The 25,293-nt window shown below is 39.3% G+C and overlaps 1 protein-coding gene across 1 annotated transcript; it reads right to left on the bottom strand.

Moving 5' to 3' along the window:
* Nucleotides 1-5,790: 5,790 nt before the first annotated feature.
* cop1 (COP1 E3 ubiquitin ligase) lies at nucleotides 5,791-20,800 on the bottom strand. Its single transcript, XM_017718435.2, has 20 exons — nucleotides 20,168-20,800; nucleotides 19,084-19,143; nucleotides 18,898-18,995; nucleotides 18,698-18,762; nucleotides 18,352-18,471; nucleotides 18,200-18,268; nucleotides 18,033-18,092; nucleotides 16,419-16,513; nucleotides 15,643-15,697; nucleotides 15,420-15,534; nucleotides 13,711-13,846; nucleotides 13,085-13,228; nucleotides 12,861-12,969; nucleotides 12,567-12,648; nucleotides 12,306-12,422; nucleotides 11,777-11,894; nucleotides 11,494-11,618; nucleotides 10,497-10,657; nucleotides 7,876-7,920; nucleotides 5,791-7,597 (listed from the first exon to the last, which is right to left on the bottom strand). The coding sequence occupies exons 1-20, from the start codon at nucleotides 20,464-20,466 to the stop codon at nucleotides 7,580-7,582; spliced, it is 2,091 nt and encodes a 696-aa protein (XP_017573924.1). The 5' UTR covers nucleotides 20,467-20,800; the 3' UTR covers nucleotides 5,791-7,579.
* Nucleotides 20,801-25,293: the final 4,493 nt, after the last annotated feature.

Here is a 25,293-nt window from a genome sequence, read left to right as displayed (position 1 = left end):
GTCTCTATGTTAACCTAGTTTACAACAACCTAGTTAACCTATTGACTCATCCAAGCGTTTCATGGCAACTTCCAAGCATGCCATTAACCAAAAGTTATATAGCTCCTTTAAGTGAGTTGATCAGTTTTTAGCTTGTAAGATTGCATTTAATTACAAACAAAGGAATATTTCAGCTGCCACATTACATCATTCACATCAATATTTTCCCTCGCAGCAAAATATCCTTCTTTTAGCTTTTGGAATGCAGCTTCTGTTTATGTTGGCTTGATCCCTCTACCATCTAAGCGGTCAAATAACAAACTGTACTAGAGCTAATTGCAGTATGTCAGAGAGAGGTGGGGGGATTCCCCTCCACAGCTCTGCAGTTCGCTATCACCCTGATATTAAGGTTCTGTTACACACCTGTTTATCGTTTGGGACTCATTATTGAGTTTTAAATAGCCTCTTGCTTTGTTTTTCCTTGCGAAGTCTTGTTAGGTTCCTTACTGCAGTTGTTCTTATTCTGTGGTTAGTTCAAGTTTTTGATGCCTGGACTATTTTCTATTTTATGGATCTTGTTTTTTGGATTTTCCATTGGTTCTTGTATGCCTGATTGCATGTGTTTATCCGGGTCTAATAAAGCTGTAAATAGTTCCTCTCTCTTTGTCCATTGTTACACAGTAATGGAACAGGACTTGATCATGGGATAATAATGTGCAAGGAAAACATACAGCTATACTGTGCAGGTTGACTGCAGCACTGCAGTTGAGAAGCATTTAAGAGTTTCAAGAGTTAAACTAGCAGTATTTCAAATGACAGAAAAAGAACTAAACTGGCAGCACTACCATCAAATACACTATCATAAATACACTTATAAACAGCTTGGTGTATGTCTCAGCACTGCTAGAAGCCACCTTTGTAAAGTCAGCAAATTGCAGTCAGGGCTAGCTTAGACAAGTTTACCTAAAGTAAAGTTCTATATTGCAAAAAATGCTGAACTAACTGAATTTTGAAACCAGTAAAACAACAGTAAAAGACTATATCCGAATATCCAAAATAGTATTTCACTGTAATCGATACATTGAATTACCCTATATCAAGAAACAGTAAACAACTTTAAATGGTATTGCTGTATTGTGTAGAAAATATACAATTTAACTGTGAAAATACAATGTTTTGCTAAAATTAATGGGAAAATACCATAATGTCATAAGCTTATTTAAGTAATTACCTTAAAATGAATGCTATATTTACAGAATTTGTAATTATAATTACAAAATTTGTAATTACATTTACAGTATAAAACATTTCACTATTCAGCAAAATCATATCATTTCTACAGGAAGAAGATGCTAAAATATGATATATGTTTGTTAAATAATGTTTATTTCAAGGAAAAACATTTAAAAATACCATAATTTACTGTCATTTTATGCAATGTTCTTGTAAATCTGACACAATCTGACAAGATTTCTTGAAGAAAGTCAAGCGATTACTATTGCAATGCTAGCAATCATTTGTGGTTGCCAGTGTTGAATAGGTGTAAGGGTGATTTAGATGGTTGCTAAGGTGGTCTAGGTGGTTGGTAAGGTGATCTTAGGTGGTGACTAAAAAATGTAAGTTGCTAACTGTTATGCAAACTAAAAATACAGCTGGTCCAGCTTCTAATGATGATTTAATTGACTCATTAACCTTTACTATGTTAATGCCATCTCATTGCAGGCAGATGCTAGTTTTATCGATTATTTAGAACTATATAAGTCGATAAAATGTTTTACAGGGGTCGCGTATGCGCACTCAAGATCTTGGACGGGACAGCTGTTGTCAGTAGTAACTGATAATTTTCCCTCTGCACATATTAAGAAAGCAATGAATACTCTAATATTCAATTCACTTTTCTTGAATAAAATTATTCTTGATTTTTTTTTGGACCCAATTATTACATTCAAAAACATTAAAATAAACACATAAAAAGATGTGTGCAGGGGTCCTTTTGAAGTATGTTACATGCCAGCAAAGGCATCTTTAGTCTTTTATGAAGAATTTTGTAAATGCAGTTCATTCAGAGGGACCCTTCTATTTTTGATAAATTAAGATGGTTTTCTAACTGACATTACTTTAAGGAGCTGAGTTTGGTCAAACTCAAAGCTCGTGGGAGTGGGGCCACAAACTAATTCAATCAATGGCTAGTTGCAAAAGCCATATACACTCACCAGCCACTTTATTAGGTACACTTGTTCAGCTTCTTGTTAACACAAACAGCCAATCACATGGTGCTAGACGGGCTGGTCTGAGTATTTCAGAAACTGCTGATCTGGGCAGTCGAGGGCTGGAGGTTAGGGAACCAGCCTTGTGACTAGAAGGTTGCCGGTTCGATCCCCAAATCTGACAGCACGTGACTGAGGTGTCCTTGAGCAAGACACCTAACCACCAATTGCTCCCCGGGCGCTGTGGACTGGGCTGCCCACCGCTCCAGACAAGTGTGCTCACTGCCCCCTAGGGTGTGTGTATGCTCACTAGAGTGTATGTGGTGTTTCACTTCACGGATGGGTTAAATGCGGAGGTGAAATTTCCACAATCTTAATTAATCTAATCTTAATCTACTGGGATTTTCATGCACAACCATCTCTAGGGTTTACAGAGAATGGCCTGAAAAAGAGAAAATATCCAATGAGTGGCAGTTGTGTGGATGAAAATGCCTTGCTGATGTGAGAAGTCAGAGGAGAATGGGCAGACTGGTTCGAGATGATAGAAAGGTAACAGTAACTCAAATGGAATGGAATGTTTCGAACACCTTGTTGAAAGTATGCCACAAAGAATTAAGGCAGTTCTGAGGGCAAAAGGGGGTCCAACCTTTCACTGTACCTAATAAAGTGGCAGGTGAGTGTATAAGTACAAATGTAGGATTGAGAACATAGAAAGTTTATACACATTACTATATCAAACCAGGTTGCATCACATCAACTAGTTTTTATGCTGAACATAGAAGTCACCAAAATAGTCCAACCTATCCAGGTAAGCACAGGTAGATAGGGTATGTGAACAACGTAAAATGTTAGCCAAGTAAAAACGACCTGTATGCTTTGTTTTAATTTAGCCGCTAGTTTGGTTTCTCATGCATTTATATAAAACTGCTCTAACATCCATAATGCATGTTTGCTTATGTAGCCTCTAACAAACATACACCAACAGACAAAGAGACCATTAAATTACTTTTTAGTTTCAGTTCTTCGTGTGAAAGCCATCATGAAACAAACAGTTTGATTTAAATGTCAAATTGACAGATAATTACTGGGACACGGCAGGCAGTTGATGGAAAGTGACAGTAGTAACACATGTACCCCTGCCCAAGTACAATCTTAGAAGTTGAGTGAATATTTTGCTGCAGTCCAATGAACTGTTTGCACACTTGCACATATTCAAAAGCAGCAGAAGTCACCATAATAGAGAAAATAAATTGTAAATACTTCACAATGTTAGTCATAGGCATGATACTTATATTTAATGTTTATATTTATACCTATGGTAGCAAATCCACTTGTCAAAATACACTGATCAGGCATAACATTATGACCACCTCCTTATTTGGATGCTCATTTTCCACTTTATCAGCTCCACTTATTATATAGGTGCACTTTGTAGTTCTACAATTACAGACAGTAGTCCATCTGTTTCTCTGCAAACTTTGTTAGCCCCCTTTCACCCTGTTCTTCAGTGGTCAGGACTCCCATGGACCCTCACAGAGCAGGTACTATTTGGTGGTGGATCATTCTTAGCACTGCAGTAACACTGATGTGATAGTGGTGTGTTAGTGTGTGTTGCACTGGTCTGAGTGGATCAGACACATCAGTGCTGCTGGAGTTTTTAAACATCTCAGTGTCACTGCTGGACTGAGAATTGTCCACCAACACCAGCCAACAGTGTCCTGTGGGCAGCATTCTGTGACCACCAATGAAGGACTAGAGTATAACCAACACAAACTGCGAGGCAGCAGATGAGCTATCGTCTCTGACTTTACATCTACAAGTTAGGAGTGTCTAATAGAGTGGACAGTAAGCAGAGCTAAAAAAAATGGACATCTCATGGAGCTCTCATGTTTTTGTTACCTTCTGGCTCTTCTTTTTAGTTAGGATGTAATAGCTAGATGTTTTCTACACTCGGTTACCCTGTATACTGCATCAGTCCCTCAACAGAACAACTAATCATTGTGTGTTTCTTTGCTGAGCTGATGAGCTGTCTATCCTGTGCCATCTGATGCTGTTGCTTCATCTGCCTTGATTTGGTATCCACTGCTTGCCCATCTCCTGGACCATTTTGACCACCATGGAACTTCCTGCAAACCTCAGCTCCACACCACCTCCTGTTGATGCTACTGCTGCACAGACTCGAACTACTAAATCATAGCCACAGCTTAACCTTAAGCCATTGCTCTTTTGTTATTGTTTGCTATCCAGTGTCGATTCTGAATTTTGGTTCCCATCAAGTTATTTCCCTCCTATTCTTAGGGAGTTTTTCCTTGCCACGGTCACCATTGGCTTGTGGAGGCTTCTGGTTTTTCTGTAAAGCTGCCTTGCAACAATGCCTGTCGTAAAAAGCACTATAAAATTAAACCTTGAAAAGGATGTCCTTGCTGCCTAGCCCCAGCTTTCAAACAGCATACAGAGGACTCACTTGGATTTGTCTGCCAACCTCTGTAGTTTTAGATTTCCATCTGAGTTCTGAACATCACTGAGATTTGTGTTGCTACTCATCACATTTCAGCAGGAAGGCACCCATTAAACATGATGCGTAGACAGGCGGAAACACAGCAATGTCTACACTGTTATATTTCGTTACACCACAATGTAAACAGCTGAGCTGGCATTTCAAGAGCTAGTGAATAACAAACTAGCTCAACTCTATTGTGGTCTGTGAGGACAAAAATGGTTGCGCAGACATTTCCCCCTGCTTCCACATGCCTATGGTCTCTGGCTGCTTGTAGTCTTAGTAATGGAATGAGATACCATCAACCTTCTTTCAGACCGTCAGGCACTTTTATGTCAGTAATTTATGAACTGTGTTGTGTGGAGCTTCATGGAACACTGCACCTAAATTAGAGCATTGTTTAGCATTCATGACTTTGGCTGGCATGAGCCTCTAATGGCTTTTGTCCTGGGAGAAGAAAAAGGGTGGAAGGACTACAGCCTGACCTGTGCACATCAAAGCCCCTCATTTATCACCAATAGACTTAGTGGATGCTTTAAGATGCAGAGGCTGTCCTTTGCTGCTCTTAGACTCCTAAATCACAGCGTTATAGAGCAGAACTTTTTCTTCTCATCCTCTTCAGTAATTAGCCACAAACGTAGCGAGAGCAAACCAGAAAGTATAGATTTGAATTTCTATTACTAAGCTTATTATGACACTTAATTACTAAGAGCCGAGAGCACCTATGTGATGAGTAGGATGCAGGAGATGTTGAGGAATGATTTGTTATTTGCCAACACAGAAAAATCTTAGTCAGAAATTGATCTTGCAGCCAGTAATTACAAATGACAATGTAGAATTATAGGTGTTTTTAGTTGAGCTTGCTATAGATAGCATAGTCACAGTGCACCACACAGAAGATTCAAGTTTGAACACCCCTTCTGGGCAGGAATGCCACTGACACCAAGATAGGTGCTGTATAAAAAAAAAATCTTGCATTGCATTCAGCTACCTTTGTGGCTCTACATAAGACCATCTGCCAAACAATGTATTTGCATAAAATCATTTAAATGATTTCAAAAATTGTGAAGGTTTTCAGCTATGTAAAATGAAGTTTAGTAGCTTTAGTACTGGTTTCACAGAAACACACATGTTTAATAGTGTGACGCATAATAGTATGCTGAAAACATTTAAATGGAACAGCATGAAAGTGATTCACACACCTTGTAAACAAACTTCAATGGCCAGACACACAAAGCCCAATCCACTTGTTTCTGAGAAGACTGGCAGCAGGGAGTTGCTCCTCCTCACTTCTTCCTTTTCCTTTCTTTCTTTCTGCACTGGGCTCTAATGATGCTGTCTGACTGTGAGGCACTAGGGGGGTGTTCATCATAGACTGTTACATCAAGGCAACCTGAGGAGACACCTCAGACCTGAGGGCCCTCACAAGAGAAAGCTTCCACACAAAGGGAAGCTGTTAGCGCCCAGATCAGCAAAAGGCTCTCAGAGGAGAACGAGACTAAAAGAGCAACTATGCGCCTTTGTGTCCTCGTAATAAGCAATTATCGCATCGAACTGCATAATGACCACACATAGCAAACAAATGCTATTACTCGGTAACTGGGCTGACTGACAGTGTACATGTCCGTTATCTAGAAATCTGATTACAATATACCATGAGTTTATTTTCTTTGCTAGTCAATACACCTAGCAATGTGCTATTTGTCTGATTATCAAAAAGGAAGACTAACAAACCTGCTATGCTGAACAAACAGAGGAGAACATATGCATTTCCAGTGAAAATAATAAACCTGGAATACCAATGAATGGTAAATCTAACAAATGATCATTTATTCATTCAAATGAATGGGTTAAAATTAGAGAATGGTTAGACAAACACAGAATTACTGGGATGCAGCAAAGATGCAAGCTCCAAAAACCTAAATGCTAATCATGGGTATGAAGCTCACAAAAGTTCGATAAATTACAAAATAAATAATACTTGTACAAGAACTGGATGATATAAAGAGCAGCAACGTAATGGGTGATTGTTAAATAATCCCAATAGTGTACATAGTGTCATTGTGAAGTCCAACGAGTCGATTTCTCTCTACGTTTGACAAACTATGACCACTAAGTAGAGAAAAATAAGGGAGTCATGGCAACTGCTAAGTTTTAAATGAACTTCATCTGCTCATTTCTGCATGACCTTCAAAGCATTTGAATGCAATTCTATCCCATTCACAGAGGGCAGGAAAGTCTAAAGGTCCCTTGATGTAAGCTTTACCATCATATAAACTGAGGAAGGCCCAGTAATTCATTTGGGTAGTCCACTGGCATCAGCCAAAATGGAAGCGTGCATTTCATGGATAAACAGACACTGCATGTATCAAAAGAGAAAAGTATATGGAAACAATAGGCTCAAAAGAATGATGTAGCGGCTGATAATTTATACAACAAAAAGCAAATTTCATTGTGTTCTGGTCTTGTGCTTTGGCTTTGTACTCATGTAGCTCTACTTCTGTTAGATTTGCCTCTACTGAAAGTTTACATGTGTGGGAGATTCTCAGGTACTATGCATCTTTCTGTATTAATGCCTTAAATCAACCACTTCAAAAGAGGCTTCTGAAAGAAGCATCTGCTACTCCTCCCCCACTCAGCCCAGAAATCGTCCTCATGTAATCACTTTTCTCAAAAAAACGCTGTTACTGGAGCACAGGATGGGCAAGTCTTTTCGCAAAGTTCAGGTTTGATTAAAATCCAGAGATTTCACTACTGTCCATTGTGCTCAGACTCGACTGGCTGGAAATGTTCGCTTCAATTCAGCCCAAGCTTTAGAGCTCGTGTATTCCTTTTCTGAGGCGCGAAGCCGAACAATGGTTCAATAAAGGGTCCGATTATTGATTCCAGCAGACCTTCAAACCAACTCGAGTACCTTGAGGAAGAGGAAGAAACACTTGTATCAGAACACAGTGCTAAATGTCAGGTCACTCTAAAGCATCTGATGCAAGTACTGCTCAGTAAAGATTAAATATGTGGACACTACCAGCCATGCTGGAGCAGTAACATAGCCGTCTTATAACAAACTGTTCTCTTTTACATAACTACCATGGTTATAAAACACTGAAACGCTGTCCATTGAGAACACAGAGGAAATGTACCGGAGAGGAAATAAGGGATGCTTTTAAAAGAAAAATAAGTTTAACAATATACCTTGATTGTTCCTTGACTGTTGGCTGCAATCAGCACATTTGACTCCTGAAAATTGAGAGAAAGTCACAAATGTCATCAAGGGATTTGTTAGAAAATGTTAAAACAAATCTCAGCATGTTTAAAAGTACAATGTTTCAACAATGATTAGCAGTTCTATCAGTTTTGTTTGCACTAAATTACTATTTTTAATTTGTTCTATTTTCTGGACACAGTTTACCAAAAATATCAGTGTTAATAAAGAAGTGTTACCATCCTAATCTTTATACGGCAAGTTTTTTTTCAAGCCAGGCCTGGCTTATGTTACCTTCCTACAACTGAAATAAAAATGACTTGTTTGTTTACAGCCTTTATGATACAAATTAATCTGTTCAAATATCTTTGGTGCTTGGGTTCCATTTGTTATGGACTTTGGGTGGACTGACCCATACATGGCCTTTTGTGATCTCATGCTCTCTCAGATGCAAATTATTTCTGGCTAGTCCCTTCTCATTTCTCTATTTATCCTTCATTATGTTCTTGCTTAAAGGACAGTTAAGGATGCTACATTTCACAGGCATTTACATAAACAAAGGGGCATTGACATTTTTTTTTTTTTTGGCAGAGTAATTTATGTAAGGTTGAGAAAGAATTAATTGAGCGAGACTAAGACACCAGGCAGAAATTCAGCTGAGTAAGCAGGCTGGTTTTGCACATAATTATCGCCACTGTTTTTGTGAGGGAAAATGCTAGTGGCATACCATCAGGGGCTTAAAAGGTCTTCAATAATGGCCCAGAACAACAACAACAACAACTCAGAAGGAAAAATAACATTATCATGTCATCCAAAAGTATCAGGACAAGGAAGACAAAATTTCTCTCACTGAATCGTCATCAGTTGAATTCACTGCTAAGTTATATATATATATATATATATATATATATATATATATATATAAAATTATTTTTGTAAATATTGAATATAAATATTCAAAAAAAGTTATTAAAAAAAGAAAGAAAAAAAGGGGAAAAAAAGTTATACTAGTCATGTTAAAAGGGCTTACTTTGGGTTTGTTTTGGTGTGGTACCATAAGATTGATAGACACCATAAAACAGAATATTATGTACTTTGCTGAATACTTTAAGAGTGAATTAATTCAGGCTTTACTTGGTTAGTAATTAGGGCTGCAACAATTATTCAACTTAGTTAGCAACTAATTTTGTAGTCGATTAGTTGATGTCATTACACACATGACTACTAAAGGAGGATTCACAGAAGCAATTAAAAGCATTTTAACTTCAAGGTGAATTTTAATGGAAAACACTGCCATCACTGAGAGAGAACTAGCCAACAATTTGATCAATTTTAATCCAGTAACCACTGCTTTCCAGATGTTTAATGCTTATTGTGAGTAGCACCAGGCATTTCTATTTCTACTTGCAACAAGCAACACCTGGATGAGTAGACAACAGCTGTAGCGCTGACTTTAGAAGCAGTGCTAGTATAGTATACAGTGACTGGATACAGTAAAACAAGACTGTTACATTAGCCTACTGATCTGCTCACTTCACAAATTTCATACATTATATAGCAATACATTTATGATGTGATCAAGAGACCTCAATAATTATACCTTTAAAAAAATAATTAACACAATCTGAACCGATATTCAAGGTATCCTGATGCCAAACGTCCATTTTAACAAATGATTTACTGTCTAGTTCAGTGACGGAATGTGAGCATTTAAGTTTAAGTCTGCAGTTCCATGGCAGGTTTTTAATTCATCTTTCATTCGACCTTATCTTGTTTAATACATATGTCTGCCTAAATGAGACAGATGGACACTTTTTTTGGCCTGAACTGCAAATGACTCAAACTTTTGTCCTGATTTATTCCCCTTGATTGAGAGTTCAGCATGCGGGCACGGAGAGATGCAAAAGACATGCAGTGTTGCAAATGTGTTGATCAAAGTTTAATGCAGTCAATTGCAAGCCATAAAACAACATAACTAAGAGTAGAGTAAATGCAAATATTGCAACAATAAAATAATTTCAGTGATTTAAAGTGCATTTAGTTTTCAGTCAATTTGTCTCTAATTTGCCATCTTTAAACATCCCAGAAGCCAACACAGCACCTGTAAAATCAGCCCAGGGTTGCAAAAGCTGCCCACATTTTCTCTGAGGCATCAGGGAGGTTACAATGCATCTCTCTGGAGCCGCTGGCAACAACAGCATGAACTGTTACAACCTCTATTGATATGAAACATTCCTGACCTTCTTTGCCCTTTATGGTAAACACTATCTGTCTCCCTCTCCTCTGTGCAGAGCAAAAAAAATTCTTTAGTTATGTATACAGTGCTGAATGGGGTAGAATAGCAACCGGGAAGGAGCTGACCCACTCAACAGGAACTTCCTTTGCCAAAACAGTCTATGTCTAAGCCAAAAGACAGAAGCCTGCATTTTAAAAAGCATGCCTTTCTGAAAATCCAGTTAAACCGGTCAATGTTGGCATCCAAACATCCTACTGTCCTACTTTTGACATACACATGAAGTGAAATGCTATTGTCATGTCACAGTTGTTTCTGAAAAACTCAATTTATCAGACCACGAAATGTGAGTGACAAGAAATCTAGATTCAGTCTTACCCCGTCTGGTAGTGCACGCCAGCACACGGCACTGACAAACTCATTAGTGTCATCTTCCTTCTTGTCTTTGTCCAGAACACTCTTCACAGTGTCGAACTTGAAAGTCAAAAGCGTTTTGGAGAGCCCCTTGTAGTACAGGTACAGGGAGTTGTTTTCACTTCCTATCAGCAGTACAGAGACAGCATTACGTAGAACATTTTAAAAAATATATTTCCACAAGTGTTTGGATACCGTTCTAATAGCTAAATAGTGGGTTTGGCCATTTCAGACAGTCTTTGTTGGAAGTAACATAAAACCCAAGTATAAATCAAATCATCTAGCATCCATGCGTAAACACTGTCACTAGAACTTATAGAACGGTCATAGTATGCCAACTTTCCAACAAGACAGCTTGTCACATTTCTGCCCCACTAAAGTTGCCCCAGACAACTGTATGTTTTTTTTTGTGAAGTTGTGTCAAGTTTGGTGTGGATAACCTCAACCATAATCAACAACTTTGGGATGAACATCAGTGCCTGACCTCACTAATTCTCTAGTAAATAAATGGAAGTAAATACCCAGTCATGTTCCAAAACACTTGTCAATCATCGCCAATATCTAAGTCACTTTGTCCTAAATCCAAGGCCTAATGACAGAATACTACTAGATTTCTGTAGCTAATTGCACTAGGACACAATAACATTAGATAAATCTAGTAACTCTAGTGAAATACTTGAGAATTTGCAGACTACCATTTAATACCACTTAATTTACTTTTACTTATGACATACATTTATCTATTTAAATTTTAAATTATATAAAACCCATTACACATTAACCTCTTACCTAGTATTAGTAATCCTTTTGAATAAGATTAAACTAAATTGCATGAAAATTTCCTCCAATTTCAGGCAACATCACCTAAGAAAAGCTTCTCAACACATGAATTAAAATTAAAAAGTAAAATACTTCCGAGTATCGAGAGGGCAATGCTACAGCTCTGTGTGGTCATACTTACCACATGCTACATAGTCTCCATTGGAGGCTAGGCCCACAAAGTTTTTCTCATTGATGTGGCCTTTGAAGGAGCGCAGACAGTGTGGCTTGTTCACATTCCAAAGTTTCAGCTGGCTGTCTGTGGAGCTGTGGGAACACAGAGCTTCTTCATCAACACCCACAGTTACAGGCATCTTTCTACAACTCTCTATCTACTGGCACATATAGCTTGGTTAAAACCAAGGTATTTGAAATAAATCTAAATAGCATAAGCAAGTTTAAATAAGGTTAAGCCATATACATACGCAGATACAATTTCTTCTCCATTGACAAACTTGGCATAGGACACTGCTTTCCGGTGACCTTTGAAGACCATGATGGGCTGTTTAGTGTTCCTCAGGTCATAGTAATGAACACAGTGGTCTAAAAGAGGATAAACCATGCACAGGTCTGAGAAATTAGTATTTGAAAATTCTGAAACAGGTCAATTTACATAAGATAGGCCAAAAGCCTCAGTCTACTAATTCAAGCGGTTGGCATCAGTCCTTCGTTTTCACTGGATAGCTGAATAGAATTTTCATACCTCAGTAATGGCTAAACACATCTTCACCAAAGCATATCTGGCTAGAACAATTGACAAGCTCTGCGTTGCTGAGATCACTGTACTAATTAGAAGCAGTATGCTGTTGTACTTTAGTCATGTCAGTAACACTTGTTCTTTTCTACAACCTTGCAATTCAGAACAGACCCCACTGTACTGTTTCCACAAAGGAACTGTAGTACATGCAGATGTTTATGAGATGCAGAGAATGTTTGTAATTAAATATACATTACCTGCACACCCAAAGGCAAGGTGATACCTAGACGTCGGGCTGAATTTGACACAGCATACATTGGCCTTCGCTTCAATGCTGGCAACTGAGTTGTCTAAGTTAGTAGACCACAACTTTACTGTGGAGGGGAAAAGGGGGGAAATGTGATTCTCTCAATCATGTGACAGCAGTATAACAGCAGGTCTCTCTCTATCCCTTTTCTGGTCTAGGGCAAAATGCCATAGCAAATTTTGCAGGCATAATAGATTATTCTTTCATTTACCTTTTGCATCATCTGAGCCTGAGGCCAAGAGTTTGGGATCCATCAGGTTGAAATCAACACTCCAACATCTCTTTTCATGCTCCTAGGAGAAATCCCACATAAATGAAAATTAAGTGCATTTCAAATAGTAAGGCAATTACTCTTCAGAACAAGGAAGAAAATGCAAGGCAGGGATGCTTCAGCAACAAGTCCCACATTAGAGGATGGAAAATACTGAATGATTAAGAAATCATTCTCATCAAAAAAAGACTACCTGAAACTGTGACATACAGTTAATTTTTGTTGACAATGTACCTGATAAACTTTTGACCTCTGTCCTGTGAACCCATCCCAAAGGATAACTGTTCCCTCGTAGTCACTGCTTGCAAGCAGATTTTTATGATAACTACTCCAGCTGATACAACTGAGGAAAGAAAAGCAAGAGAGAGAAAAAAGTAAGAGAGGCAACCTATTATATTCATGGCATATTTCTATATTTTAACAAGCATCTTCCTCTGAACTGAGTGTGTTTTTTGCACCTAATTTTGGAGTTGCACGTCATCTCGTTGACAGGATAATGAATGTCCACAGCGTCCTGAATCACCGTCCCATATTCAAACACTTTAATTTTCTTGGTGACACCGGCGATGGCAAAGTAATCACAGTCACGGTCAAACTCAATGCTGCATAGGGGAGAAGAGGAAAAAAAAAAAACAGAACAAGTGTCAAGAACACTGTTCTCCTCTAGTCTTCCCTCTACATATTACCATCTCCTGTAAGCACTCAATCACATCCTCAGAGTTAGAATCAGCTCAACAGCCTCTTATCGCAAGCTATTACAATCAAGAGCAAACCACAGTCAAAGGAAATGATAAAACCAAAGCATCAAATCAAACAAAATTTTAAAGCAATGGGACTTGGAGCTCAAACTGAACTGTGCAACAGACAAAGTTGATATTCAAAAGAAAAACGTTGATACCTTGTAGCTAACGAGATCCACTGAGACCACAAAGTCCAGAACTCTGGCATTACGGTGCAATTAGATCATTCCCTGACAGACTGTACATTAGGATTTCAGCATCTTGCCATTATACTAGAGCACCCCCTGCTGGTGAGCCCACTGGAGCCCTAATGGCACTGCACAAGAATAGATAAAAATCTTTACCTAGAAACAATACTGGAGCCATTGTAGAGGTCACTCGCATAGGAGAGAGTGGCTAGAGGTCGCACAGAGTTGTAACGTGTGAATTTGGACAGACATTCCATGAAATCGTCCAGTTGATTAACAGTCCTGCTGTCATCTATAGAATGATATCAAATATTCCACAACATTAAAATCAGCAATGCTTTAGTCACAGATATTTAAATTCTGCTTCATCACATGCTTCATGAACGTAACTGTATTACCTAAGCACTATGAATCAATGCAAAAAAAAAAATCTCTTGCAGAATGATCAGAAATGTATGCAGTGTGATAATTATTAGTGGCCCAAGTGCCAAATTTGTCTCATTTTGACTATCATGAAAAGACATGGCTGAAAAACAGCACATTTCAGGTATTGGACAACATGTCTTAAATTTTATCTCACAACTCCTGAACCATGCATCATACAGTTAAAAATGTTTCTTTCCTTGGCTTACGCATACCAATAAGACCTCAATGTACTTTAGCCATATAGGATTAAAAATATGAAGATTACGTGCATTACATGAAAAATCTTCTTTTGTGCAGCAATCCTAGATTTTTCCCCTAATCCTCCTGAAATTGGGAGTGACGATATTAACAAAAGTGTGAACCTTAATACTCATCATAAAAACGTTGACATAAATCATAAATAGTGCTTAGTAAAACTTGGTTAATATAAATAAAAAAATAATGCTTGCTAAATCCATTTTTTATCTTATTATTACAACATTTGTCTATACTGTACATACTGTTTCACTATAGGTGAAATACTGATATATCCACATCCAAAAAAAAAAAAAAAAAAAGATATAAACATTTCATGGGGTGCACTTACTTCTTCAGATGACTATGAAATAAAACGGGCACTAATATGCAAATAATCCAGCAACTCACCAAGCTGTGCACAGTTACTTCCAAGGCAGACATGGATCTAAGCAGATTTTGTCAGAATTCATTAACTGCATCCTCTGAAGTTGCTAATGTGATGGTGTGTGATCATGGCCGTCCCCTCCCCCCGCCAAGTTGGCCTGGCGTCACTGATGCTCTTCCTTTGGCTCAACTTTGCTAATATCACGGTATAGCCCTTTTGGACGGGATTAGTTTTACATGAGGTGGTGGGGTAATGTAATTATTATGAGCATTTCTCAGAGACTGTAGTGTCATCTGAATGGGCCATGTCAATCATTTTTAAGGAATGCATACCCCTGCGTCAGTAAAGATACAACAGCCTTTTACTGTCTGTAAAACAAGCCATAAAAATAACCACAGGTTATATTAATCCTGTGCAAACTGGCATGTCAGTAAAACTACCATATTCTGTTGAAGTTTAAGTATGGAGAAGTTTACTTGTTTTCTCTGATGAAGCTGAAGTCAGTTTCTTGTTCGAATTTTCGCATTCCATCTTAAATAGTGCAGCAGCGATTATCATAACGCCTGAGGCACCAGAATGTAACTGCTGCCCCATTTAAGGCAGAATGAGAAAATTCGAAAACAATACAAATCCAACTTCAGCCTGGTTGTTCTCTGTTGCCAAAATCAGGGTCATGTTACTGTCATGTGCGCTTAAAACATCTCAGAACTAGTGAAAATGTACAAGAAAAAAAGTTTAATTTTAACTGATAAACAGTAGAGTAAATTGTAATTTTTTTGCCAAACTGTTGCTTTAAGGAACACACATCAGTGCTCACCTGTGATTCGTGACATCCGGTTGGAGAAGTAGCACTGCTCCAAGTCCTCAAAGTGCGCTGTTAATCTCTTCCGTCGTGAAGCCAGAGTGCTGTTGTACCATGTCTGTCTTTTACCCTTACGAAAAAATTTAATGGACAATGATATTAGGATTTATTATACAGCTTTTTTTTGTGAAACATGAAATACTGAAAAATCAAGATTGCTCCCTGAAGTGGAATTTACCTGTGAACTTCCACCAAACTGGGGAGGTTGGATATATTCTGTGGGTTCTAAGATGCTAGTGTTGGAGAGAGAACTTTAAATTAGAACAATACATACAACATAAAATGATACACTGCAAATCTGAAACACAGAATTCTAATCACTATGACAGTAATTGTCATACTGATTAACTGACAACTACATAAGAACATTAAAGCTCTCACAGTATTTAAAATATTTTGAAGTTTCTAAACATAATCATGAAATTTTAGCTGACAACCGTGAAAGAAAAAAAAAGTAGAAAAGAATGGCTTGCTAACTAGCTGTCAATACTTAGAAGTTTTGAACTGACAACGTGAGTGTAAAAAAAACATGCACAGCTGCTTTTAAAGAAGTTACAGCATATTCAAAAGATAGGTATTATGAAATTGCAAAAGTTCTATGATGAGTTTCAATGTATTTTCTCTTTTTTACATTGTATTTGGCTCAACCCAACTGATGAAAAAGCACAGAATTCACATTCTGTTTTTCACATTTGCCTGTGAAAGCTAAAAATGTGGAAATATTATCAGTCAACTCATAATAACTTATGAAATAATTGTAACAGGCCTATTCAAACTCACAAAGTTGTATTCTATGACACAAGCAGTCCACAGTGAGCTTTGAAAACCATACAAGTTTGAATTCTTTACAAAGACTAAAGGGAAAACTTCAGCATGGAAGGTATACTTTCTCTCTGAAGTGGCAATACTGGTAAAAAATAAAGTGAGCATATTGTTAATTTCATCCAATCATACCTGTGTGCAGGAGAGGGAGCTTCCCCAAACTGGGGAACAGTGCTGTCCAAACTGGGATCCATGTCACTCACTGGTGAGTACATGCCACTCATTTCCTAAAGACAGCAGAAATTTGGCTGTGAGCTCACAAGGTACTTGTTAGTACATTATTCAGGGTCTGCTGATTAACAAACAACCACAACAATGAAATACTACATCAAATTTGGGTTGCATCAGTACACGCTGATACATAAATGCAGTGCTGTTGAGGGTATGGATACCTACGACAGATAGCACAGAGAAATTTGACGTGCATGTGCACATGCTTGCCAGCAGATGGAATTTATGTCAGTGGTGTTTGTTTGCTAATGGCAAAATCTGTAACAACAGTATTTCATGGAAAAGCAATAGTAGTGAATAATATACCATTTGGAATTCTTCCTAAGGTATTCGTTTCACCAGTATGTCACAAACATACCAGATAACTCAACATATAAACAGTGAAAAAAATGTTAATGATATCCCTTCGCCTCAATGTCTTAACCAGGCTTCTTTCAGTAATCACTAAAATCATAGTCCCGCTGTGTAGTCAGTCACATGTTGTTATTGAAAGAGCAAACGTTAAGTGAAACATACTATGGGTCTCCTTGAGCAATGACAGCCTTTGGTTGTGGTTTAGCCTTTAGCATATCAGCCAACTAGCCGGGCCTGCAATCCAACTCTGTCAGACAGCATTACACAGCAGTGTGGGCTCCCAACCTTTCGGTTCAACCAAGCCGAAAAATCCACAACCACTTCTACTAACAGCAGGAATGACTGTAGCTTTTACTGAACTCCAGCAGAGCCTGACAGACAACTGCATTACATAGCAGTGTGGGCCACCAACCTTCGGGTTCAACCAAGCCGAAAAATCCACAACCACTTCTACTAACAGTAGGAATGACTGTAGCTTTTACTGAACTCCAGCAGAGCCTGACACAATAGCATGACTGTACGGGGTGCACGTATGAAGCAAATCACTCAACAAATTCAAACGTAAAGCAACATTCAGCTGTTTTTGCTGAGCCAGAGAAGCTGTCGTATGCTTACATGTACAGACCATTGGTTTGTCTATATATTGTTCAGTTCTACATTTTCTTCAGTTATTGCTCTTATTTGCACTTTGTTAACTCCATTTTACCCTATTATTCAATTGTGAGGTCTCCCAATGGACCACAACAGAGCAGGTATTATATGGGTAACTGATCTTTTTTCAGCACTCCAGTCAACTGACATTGACCTGGTGGTGGTGTGTTAAAGTGTGTGGCGCTGGTATGAGTTTATTAGTCAGCAGTGATTTTAAACACCTCAGTATCACTGCTAGACCGACTAGAGTCCAATAAAAGTCTCTGACTTTACACCTAAAAGGTGGATCAACAAGGTAGGTGTGTCTACGATAATGGACAGTGGATACAGCAGATTGAGATCCACTAATACCAGTGCAACACACACTAAGTTGCCACCACCATGTCAGTGTAACTGCAGAATGATCCACCGACCAAATGTACCTGCTCTGTGGTAGGCCTAGCCACTGATCATTAATACATACATAAACACCTCAGGGAATTAAAAGTATTAAAAGTATTGACAGTTTACCTCAACACGCTTTATGTCCTCTTCCAAAAAATTGAGTTCTTTTTGTAACTGCTCCAATTGCTGTGCAAGAACAAAATAATTTCATAGTTGGTTAGCTGCTGGTCTGTTTCTGTGCAAATACCAAGCTTAACAACTCAATGGATGTATGGTAGGTTAACATGCACAACCTCTCTTTTATTCCTTCTAGCTTCTTTCAAGAACTCCATTAAGATCTGACGCTGAGCTGCTTGTGATTCCTGTGGAAACAAGAACATCAGTTGTATTTGGGGAGAAGCACTGCAGCTCACTTAAATTAAGCAAATTAAAAAGGTGCACTGACCGCTTCAAGCTGCTTCTTTTTCTGCACCAAAAGCTCCAACATGTAGTTGACATTTGCTAAATCCAGATTCTCCTGGTCTGTGCCAAGAACATCTTGGAAAAACTGCCATTTGGTTCCATTCTATAAAACACAGAACATTAAATTCAGATAAATACAGAGCAGCATGTTTCCCACCACAAGACACTGCACGTTTTGTGTATCAATGCTTCTTTTAGTTTTTGGTCAAGTCAACTCTTACTATGAATTAATATGTAAATAATCAAAACATGTGTTTGTAATATACAACACTGTGGTTCTTGAAAAGGCATTCATAAAATCAGTCCAAGTACTAGAGCTGCACACTTACAGGGTGGTCCCGTTTTAGCCGTTTCTCCTCAGATCTCTGTTTTTGCTTGAGAATTAGCTCATTCACTGCAAAAGAGCAAAACAAACTATGGAATACATTTAGTTTCACTGCTTACAGCACAGAAAGAATGCATCTCACAATGTACTGAAGTCCAACCTTAATGGATAAAATAACACCTACTTAATCTATGGTGCACTCACCTAAGAAGTTGGGGTAGAGCTGATCCACATTATCAATGATGTAATTACATTTTGGGCATCTGTTGCTGTCCTCCAAACTCTGTCTTATACATTTATAACTGAAGACAAATTGTAAGAATGAACTTCACATGAAACATTCATTTAAAAACAAACAAAAAAAAGAATGAAAAGTGAAACAAGTCTCACCAGAAACTGTGGCCACACTTTGTCATATGAGCTTCCTCTATCATTTCAAAACATATGGGACTGGAATAAATAAAGAAACGATTATCAAACATATGCTTTTCTCCATAGATCTGCAAATGACATCTACGTCTGAATATGTCCTTGTCTACCAACAAAATAAATTAAAAATGCCCCCCACCGCGACTTTTCTCCGCGTTTTAGTACAACAAGCCATAAAGTGAGGCGTAATGGCCGTTTCAAAAGAATGTATCATCGTGAGCAATAGTACGTTTGATTATTCGTGTAGAACTGTATTCTACAAGCTATTTGAGTTTACTAGGATCTACTGCATTACAAAGATGTAACAGGGCACCAACGCTACACTGTAGCTAGCTATCTGACTGCGTTATATACTGTCATCTATAAATAACCTTATACTACAGGACAGAAATTGGTCAGTTATGATTTAACTATGTACTCAACTCACTCTTTTCATGCTTCTGACTACCACCCTGAAATGTACACCACTGTGATGCAGGTGGCAAGAGCACTTAAGCTAGCGTTATTCCTTTAACCAACTCGCTGTACGGGGAATGGAAACGCTTGTCAAGTTATTAGTTAGTCTCATCCAACTATACAAATTAGCTAGCAACATTGCCTACGCTTCGATAGACAATCTCGCACTTAAACCAGTTTGCTAATGTCACATGAGTTGACCGAAACGCAGTAAAGTTAGCGTTAATGTAATCTACGTTTTCGCTAACGTAAGCTAGCAAGCTAATGTTACACGAATTAACCAAAACCCCAGTTAGCTAACCTAGCTAGCAAACGATACAGATTCCAAATAACGCTAGGCTGTGTTATGCTCTAACAATGTTAAATAAACACAGATATTATAAACCCATGTACGAAACAAAAAAGAAAATGCACAGTCCGGGTAAGATAACCCCAACTGTATTGCTCAGACAGGAAGAAAATAAACAGCAGTAAATAGCAGTCACATTAGCTAGCTAGCTACAGTTAGCTGCCACTACTTATGCTAGCTAACAGGCTACTGCTGGGCTCTCGGCCCTCTACGAATTTGCACAACAAGCTGGTTACTTACCAAACAAAATCGTTGCTTTTATCTTCATATGGATTGATAAGACCATTGTACAGAGGTCTTTTTCTGCTGTAACTCCCACCAGATGAGCCGGGTCTGCCGCTCTGTGTGCTCGTAAGCTGCGTCTCAATTCCTGAAACCAGCGTCCGGGAAGAGACGCCGCTGCCCGTGTTACTTCCATTCGTCGTAGTGTTGCTGCTCCCTATGTTCGCGCTGTTAGATCCGGCCGTGCTCCCGGAGCTTGTACCGGGCACAGATCCCGCTCCGCCGCCGCTCTGGTGCTGCTGCCGACCGCTTGACATCCTTCCTTTACGCCGCCTGTGAACTCCTCTCCTCGGAGGCCCGTAGCTAACGGCTTGGTCAGCGCAGCGCTTCACTGCATGCTAACCAGCAAGCTGAACGATACCGCACAAAGACACGAAGGAGTTCGGAAACAAGTGCGGTGCAACTGCCAAACGGCGTCTTCGTCAAAGCATTTAGTGAAATTCTTTCATAGGAAGGACTCTCCGGTTTGAACCGTGTCACCAAGACAAAAAACTCGTAACTTCAACGATATTTGTTGACAAATCTGAAAGGACGTTTTGTGCAAATTTCAATCCACTGCAGAAGAACATATGGACATGCTGGAACCACTGCCACCGTGTGTTTTGGAGTTGGTCGGCCTTAATTTGTGTAGATTTACAGAATGTTTTCCAGCGAATCACATGCAAATTTAAAATGCTCATTAAATTGTGTATTTAAAATTGCGTTTCTCGTGTGAGTGTGTATTATGAAATATATAATTCAAATTCGAATGTAAAATTTGTGTTTGCATTTCTGGGTATAATGGCTGGGAAAAGTTAGTTCATTGTCTTAAATGTTTGACTTGTACATATTAAAATCGTAATAACAATCCTAGATTTGCAATTGCATTTCCTCATCGTGGCGCTTCAGCAATGCCAAAATGAAAATGTATTTGCAGTCGTGTTTGCAATCGCATTATCACTGTCAAACGAGGCTTCCTGTGTCTGAAACCGGATAGGGTAGGACGTGTTTTAAGAGGAAGTTAAAAATGTCCGCACTAAAAAGCAGCTCCCGATATCCTACCACAGCGTTTGATTGACAGAGGTCCCTGGCTGACAGTGAAAATGCAACTGCAAACGATGAAATAATGTAATTTTAAATGGGCAATTGTTTTTCCAAATTAAAATGTCAGGCAGACCATTATAATAATGAAAATGAAATGTGAAATGGGTTTTGCTTTTCACTATTAAATATTTACAACCGTTATGCACAAAAGTGCAAATGCAAATACACATTTTACATTTGAAAGTGGATTATTATCTTAAGTAATAAGTAATGCACACAATTGTAAATACACAATTTAAGTAGCATTTTCAAATTTGCATTCAAAGTTGAAAAAAGTCCTTAATATGCTGCCATAGTTTTACAATAGATGAGACAAGAATTTGGCCCAAAATTATTTTTATTAATCTATTTGTGGCAGCCAGATACATGCGTGTGCTAATAATGTGTGCATGTTAATTTTTGGGTAATAATTCCGCAGCAGACTGGCGACCTGTCCAGGGTGTATCCTGCCTTCCGCCTGAAGACTGCTGGGATAGGCTCCAGCACCCCCCCACGACCCTGACGGAGAAGCGGATTAGAAAATGGATGGATGGATGGATGGAATTCCGCAGCATTTATTCATTGGGTTTTACTTTAAGGACTCTTATTCTGAAGGCAGGGCTAGCCCATGGTCTTGTTTAGTCCTAAAAGATGAGCAGCTCGTAATAGAGCACAACAACTTGTGCATAAATTGTGTCTTCCTTCATAGCAGTAAATGCTACAACTGGTCTCAGGAAGTAAAAGTTTCACCTTAATGGGAGAGTGCCACTGCTGATAGAGAGTCAGAACAACTATGAGTGCAGTGAGAGAGCTGTGGTGGTGGAAGGACAAACACGTTGGATAAGCCAGCTGGAAAGCTGAAGTGCAGAGATAAACGAAGATGGCTGCACACAGGCATGGCTTCTAGTGGTAAACATTAAGACTCCTAAATACGTCAGTAAAACATTAGTAAAGTTAGTGATCTGATGAACAAAAAGCCCTGCAGCTGATACTTTGTTTAACTTATCATGAATTAGTGTGCCTGCTTTTGCTTGAGGAGTTTGCATGTTCTTCCTGTGTCTGTGTGGGTTTCCTCTGGGTACTCTGGTTTCCTCCCACATCCCAAAGACATGCAGTCAGGCCAACTGGACATGCTAAATTGTTCCTAGTTGTGAGTGTGGAGTGAGGCATGAATGTATATGTCTGTCTGTCTGCCCTGTGATGGACTGGTGACCTGTCCAGGGTGTATCCTGCCTTCAACCCAATGCTGGGATAGGCATTGTTAGCACCAATGAGGAGAAGAATATGGCTAAGGCTGACAGTAAGGGGCAGGCCCATGCTCAACTTAGTCTGGATAACTGAAGTACAAGATGTGGGCCTAGACTTTTTAATAAATTATGAATGCCAGTTAGACTTACTGAGATGCAAACTCCTCATCTTCCTGTGAAATTAGCTTTTTGAAGATCAAAATAGGTCACCTACGAGATTCATGCAGATCCGATAAGATACAAGGCAGTCAGATGACAGACCACAGCAGAAGTTAAATATCTTAAATAAAGATAAAATATTTAAATAAATAATAATTAGATATTAAATATCTTGTCTTTGTAGTGTGTTCAATTGAATATAGATTGAAAAGGATTTGCAAATCATCGTATTCTGTTTTTATTTATGTTTTACACAACGTCCCAAATTCATTGGAATTGGGGTTGTACTTTCTGCAAAGATCGGCCCCTACTCTGCTTCTAATAAGATTGGATCTGATTCTGATATTCTTACTCTAACTATCTCACACCAAATGAAGGCAGCGATTACTAGCCAATCAGAGGTAGAGTAGTGTAGGTTTTTTGGAATGTATCTTTTCATTCTGGTGAGTTCAGGAGAACAAAAGATGATAAGTCTGCTAAATGTGCACATATTCTACTAACTTTAGCAGTCTAAAATGATTATTAATAATAACCAGAGCCGGTCAGACCTATACAGTCACAATGCACCTCTCTAAGTTTGATGTCATGGGGCAGTCAGGCTGGAGGTTAGGGAGCCGACCCTGTGATGAGCCAGCCCTGTCATAACCGGTCATAAAATTATGACCAACTACTTGTTTCTATGCTCATTGTCCATGAGCTCTACTTGCACTCTACAGTTCTACAATTACAGACGGTAGTCCATCTGTTTCTCTGCATACTTTGTTAGCCCCCTTTTACCCTGTTCTTCAGTGGTCAGGACCCCCGTGGACCCTCACAGAGCAGGTACTATTTGAGTGGTGTATCATTCTCAGCACTTCAGCAACACTGACATGGTGGTGCTGTGTTAGTGTGTATTGAGCTGATACGAGTGGATCAGATACAGCAGTGCTGCTGGAGTTTTTAAACACTGACCACGCACTGTCCACTCTATTAGACACTCCTACCTTGTCAGTCCAATTTGAAGATGTAAAGTTCATCTACTGCTGTGCAGTTTGTGCTGGTCATCCTCTAGTCCTTCATCAATGGTCACAGAACAATGCCCACAGGATGCTGGTAGCTGGATATTTTTGGTTGGTGGAGTCAGTCCAGCAGTGACACTGACACTTAAAATCTCCAGCAGCACTGCTGTGTCTGATCGACTCAGACCAGCACAACACACAGTAACTGCTGAGAATAATCCACCACCCAAAAATACCTGCTTTGTGAGGGTCCAAGGGGTCCTGACCACTGAGGAAGAGGGGAAAAAGTGGGCTGAGAAAGTATGCAGAGAAACAGATGGACACACATACACACACCTCTGCTGACTCAATAACTGCAGTTCAAACTGCCTCTGGTATTAATATTAGCACAAAAACTGTGTGAAAAGAGCATGGGTTTCAATGGTAAGCATTGGATGAAGTGGTGTAAAGGAGGCTGCCACTGGAACATTTCCACTGGAACGTATTCTGTGGAAGGATGAATCACGCTTCTCTATCTGGCAGTATATTGGATGAGTCTGGGTTTGGTGAATGCCAAGAAAATGTTACCTGCCTGGCTTGTGCCAACTGTAAGGTTTGGTAGAAGAGGGATAATGTTAAGGGGTTGTGTTTCAGGTTCCAGTGAAGGGAAATCTTAATGCTTCGGCATACCAAGACATTTTGGGCAATTGTATGCTAGAAACTTTGCAGGAACAGTTTGAGAAAGGCCCTTTTAAGTTCCAGCATGACTGTGCCCCACTTCACAAAGTCCATAAAGGCATGCTTTGATAAGTTTAGTGTGGAAGAACTTGACTGGCCTGCTCAGAGCCCTGATCTCAACCCCATCAAACACTCTTGGGATGAACGAGAACAGAGACTGTGAGCCAGGTCCTCTGGTACAACATCAGTGTCTGACCTCACAAATAATCTTCTAGATAAATGGAAAAAAATTCTCACACCCTAAAATTTTGTAGAAAAGAGTAGACGCTGTTATAGTTGCAAAGGGAGTATCAACTCCAGATTAATGCCTATATAATTCAAAGGAGTCTTCTTATATGTGTGTATTGGTGCATTGTCATCCTGATACATGGCACCTTCAGGATACAATGTTTGAACCATTGGATGCACATGGTCCTCCAGAATGGTTCGGTAGTCCTTGGCAGTGACGTGCCCATCTAGCACAAGTATTGGGCCAAGGGAATGCCATGATATGGCAGCCCAAACCATCACTGACCCACCCCCATGCTTCACTCTGGGCATGCAACAGTCTGGGTGGTACGCTTCTTTGGGGCTTCTCCACACCGTAAGTCTCCCGGATGTGGGGAAAACAGTAAAAGTGGACCCATCAGAGAACAATACATGTTTCACATTGTCCACAGCCCGAGATTTGCGCTCCTTGCACCACTGATACCGACGTTTGGCATTGGCACGAGTGACCGAAGGTTTGGCTATAGCAGCCCAGCCATGTGTATTGACCCTGTGGAGCACCCGACGGACAGTTTTGGTGGAAACAGGAGAGTTGAGGTGCACATTTAATTCTGCCGTGATTTGGGCAGCTGTGGTTTTTTGGATACAATCCTGGTTTGCACCCAAACATCCCTTTCAGACAGCTTCTTCTTGC

This window comes from Pygocentrus nattereri, chromosome 2, assembly GCF_015220715.1.
Source record: "Pygocentrus nattereri isolate fPygNat1 chromosome 2, fPygNat1.pri, whole genome shotgun sequence".
Taxonomy (NCBI): Eukaryota; Metazoa; Chordata; class Actinopteri; order Characiformes; family Serrasalmidae; genus Pygocentrus; species Pygocentrus nattereri.
The sequence above is the reverse complement of the archived record's forward strand: the minus strand, read 5'-3'. Positions and strand labels throughout refer to the sequence as shown.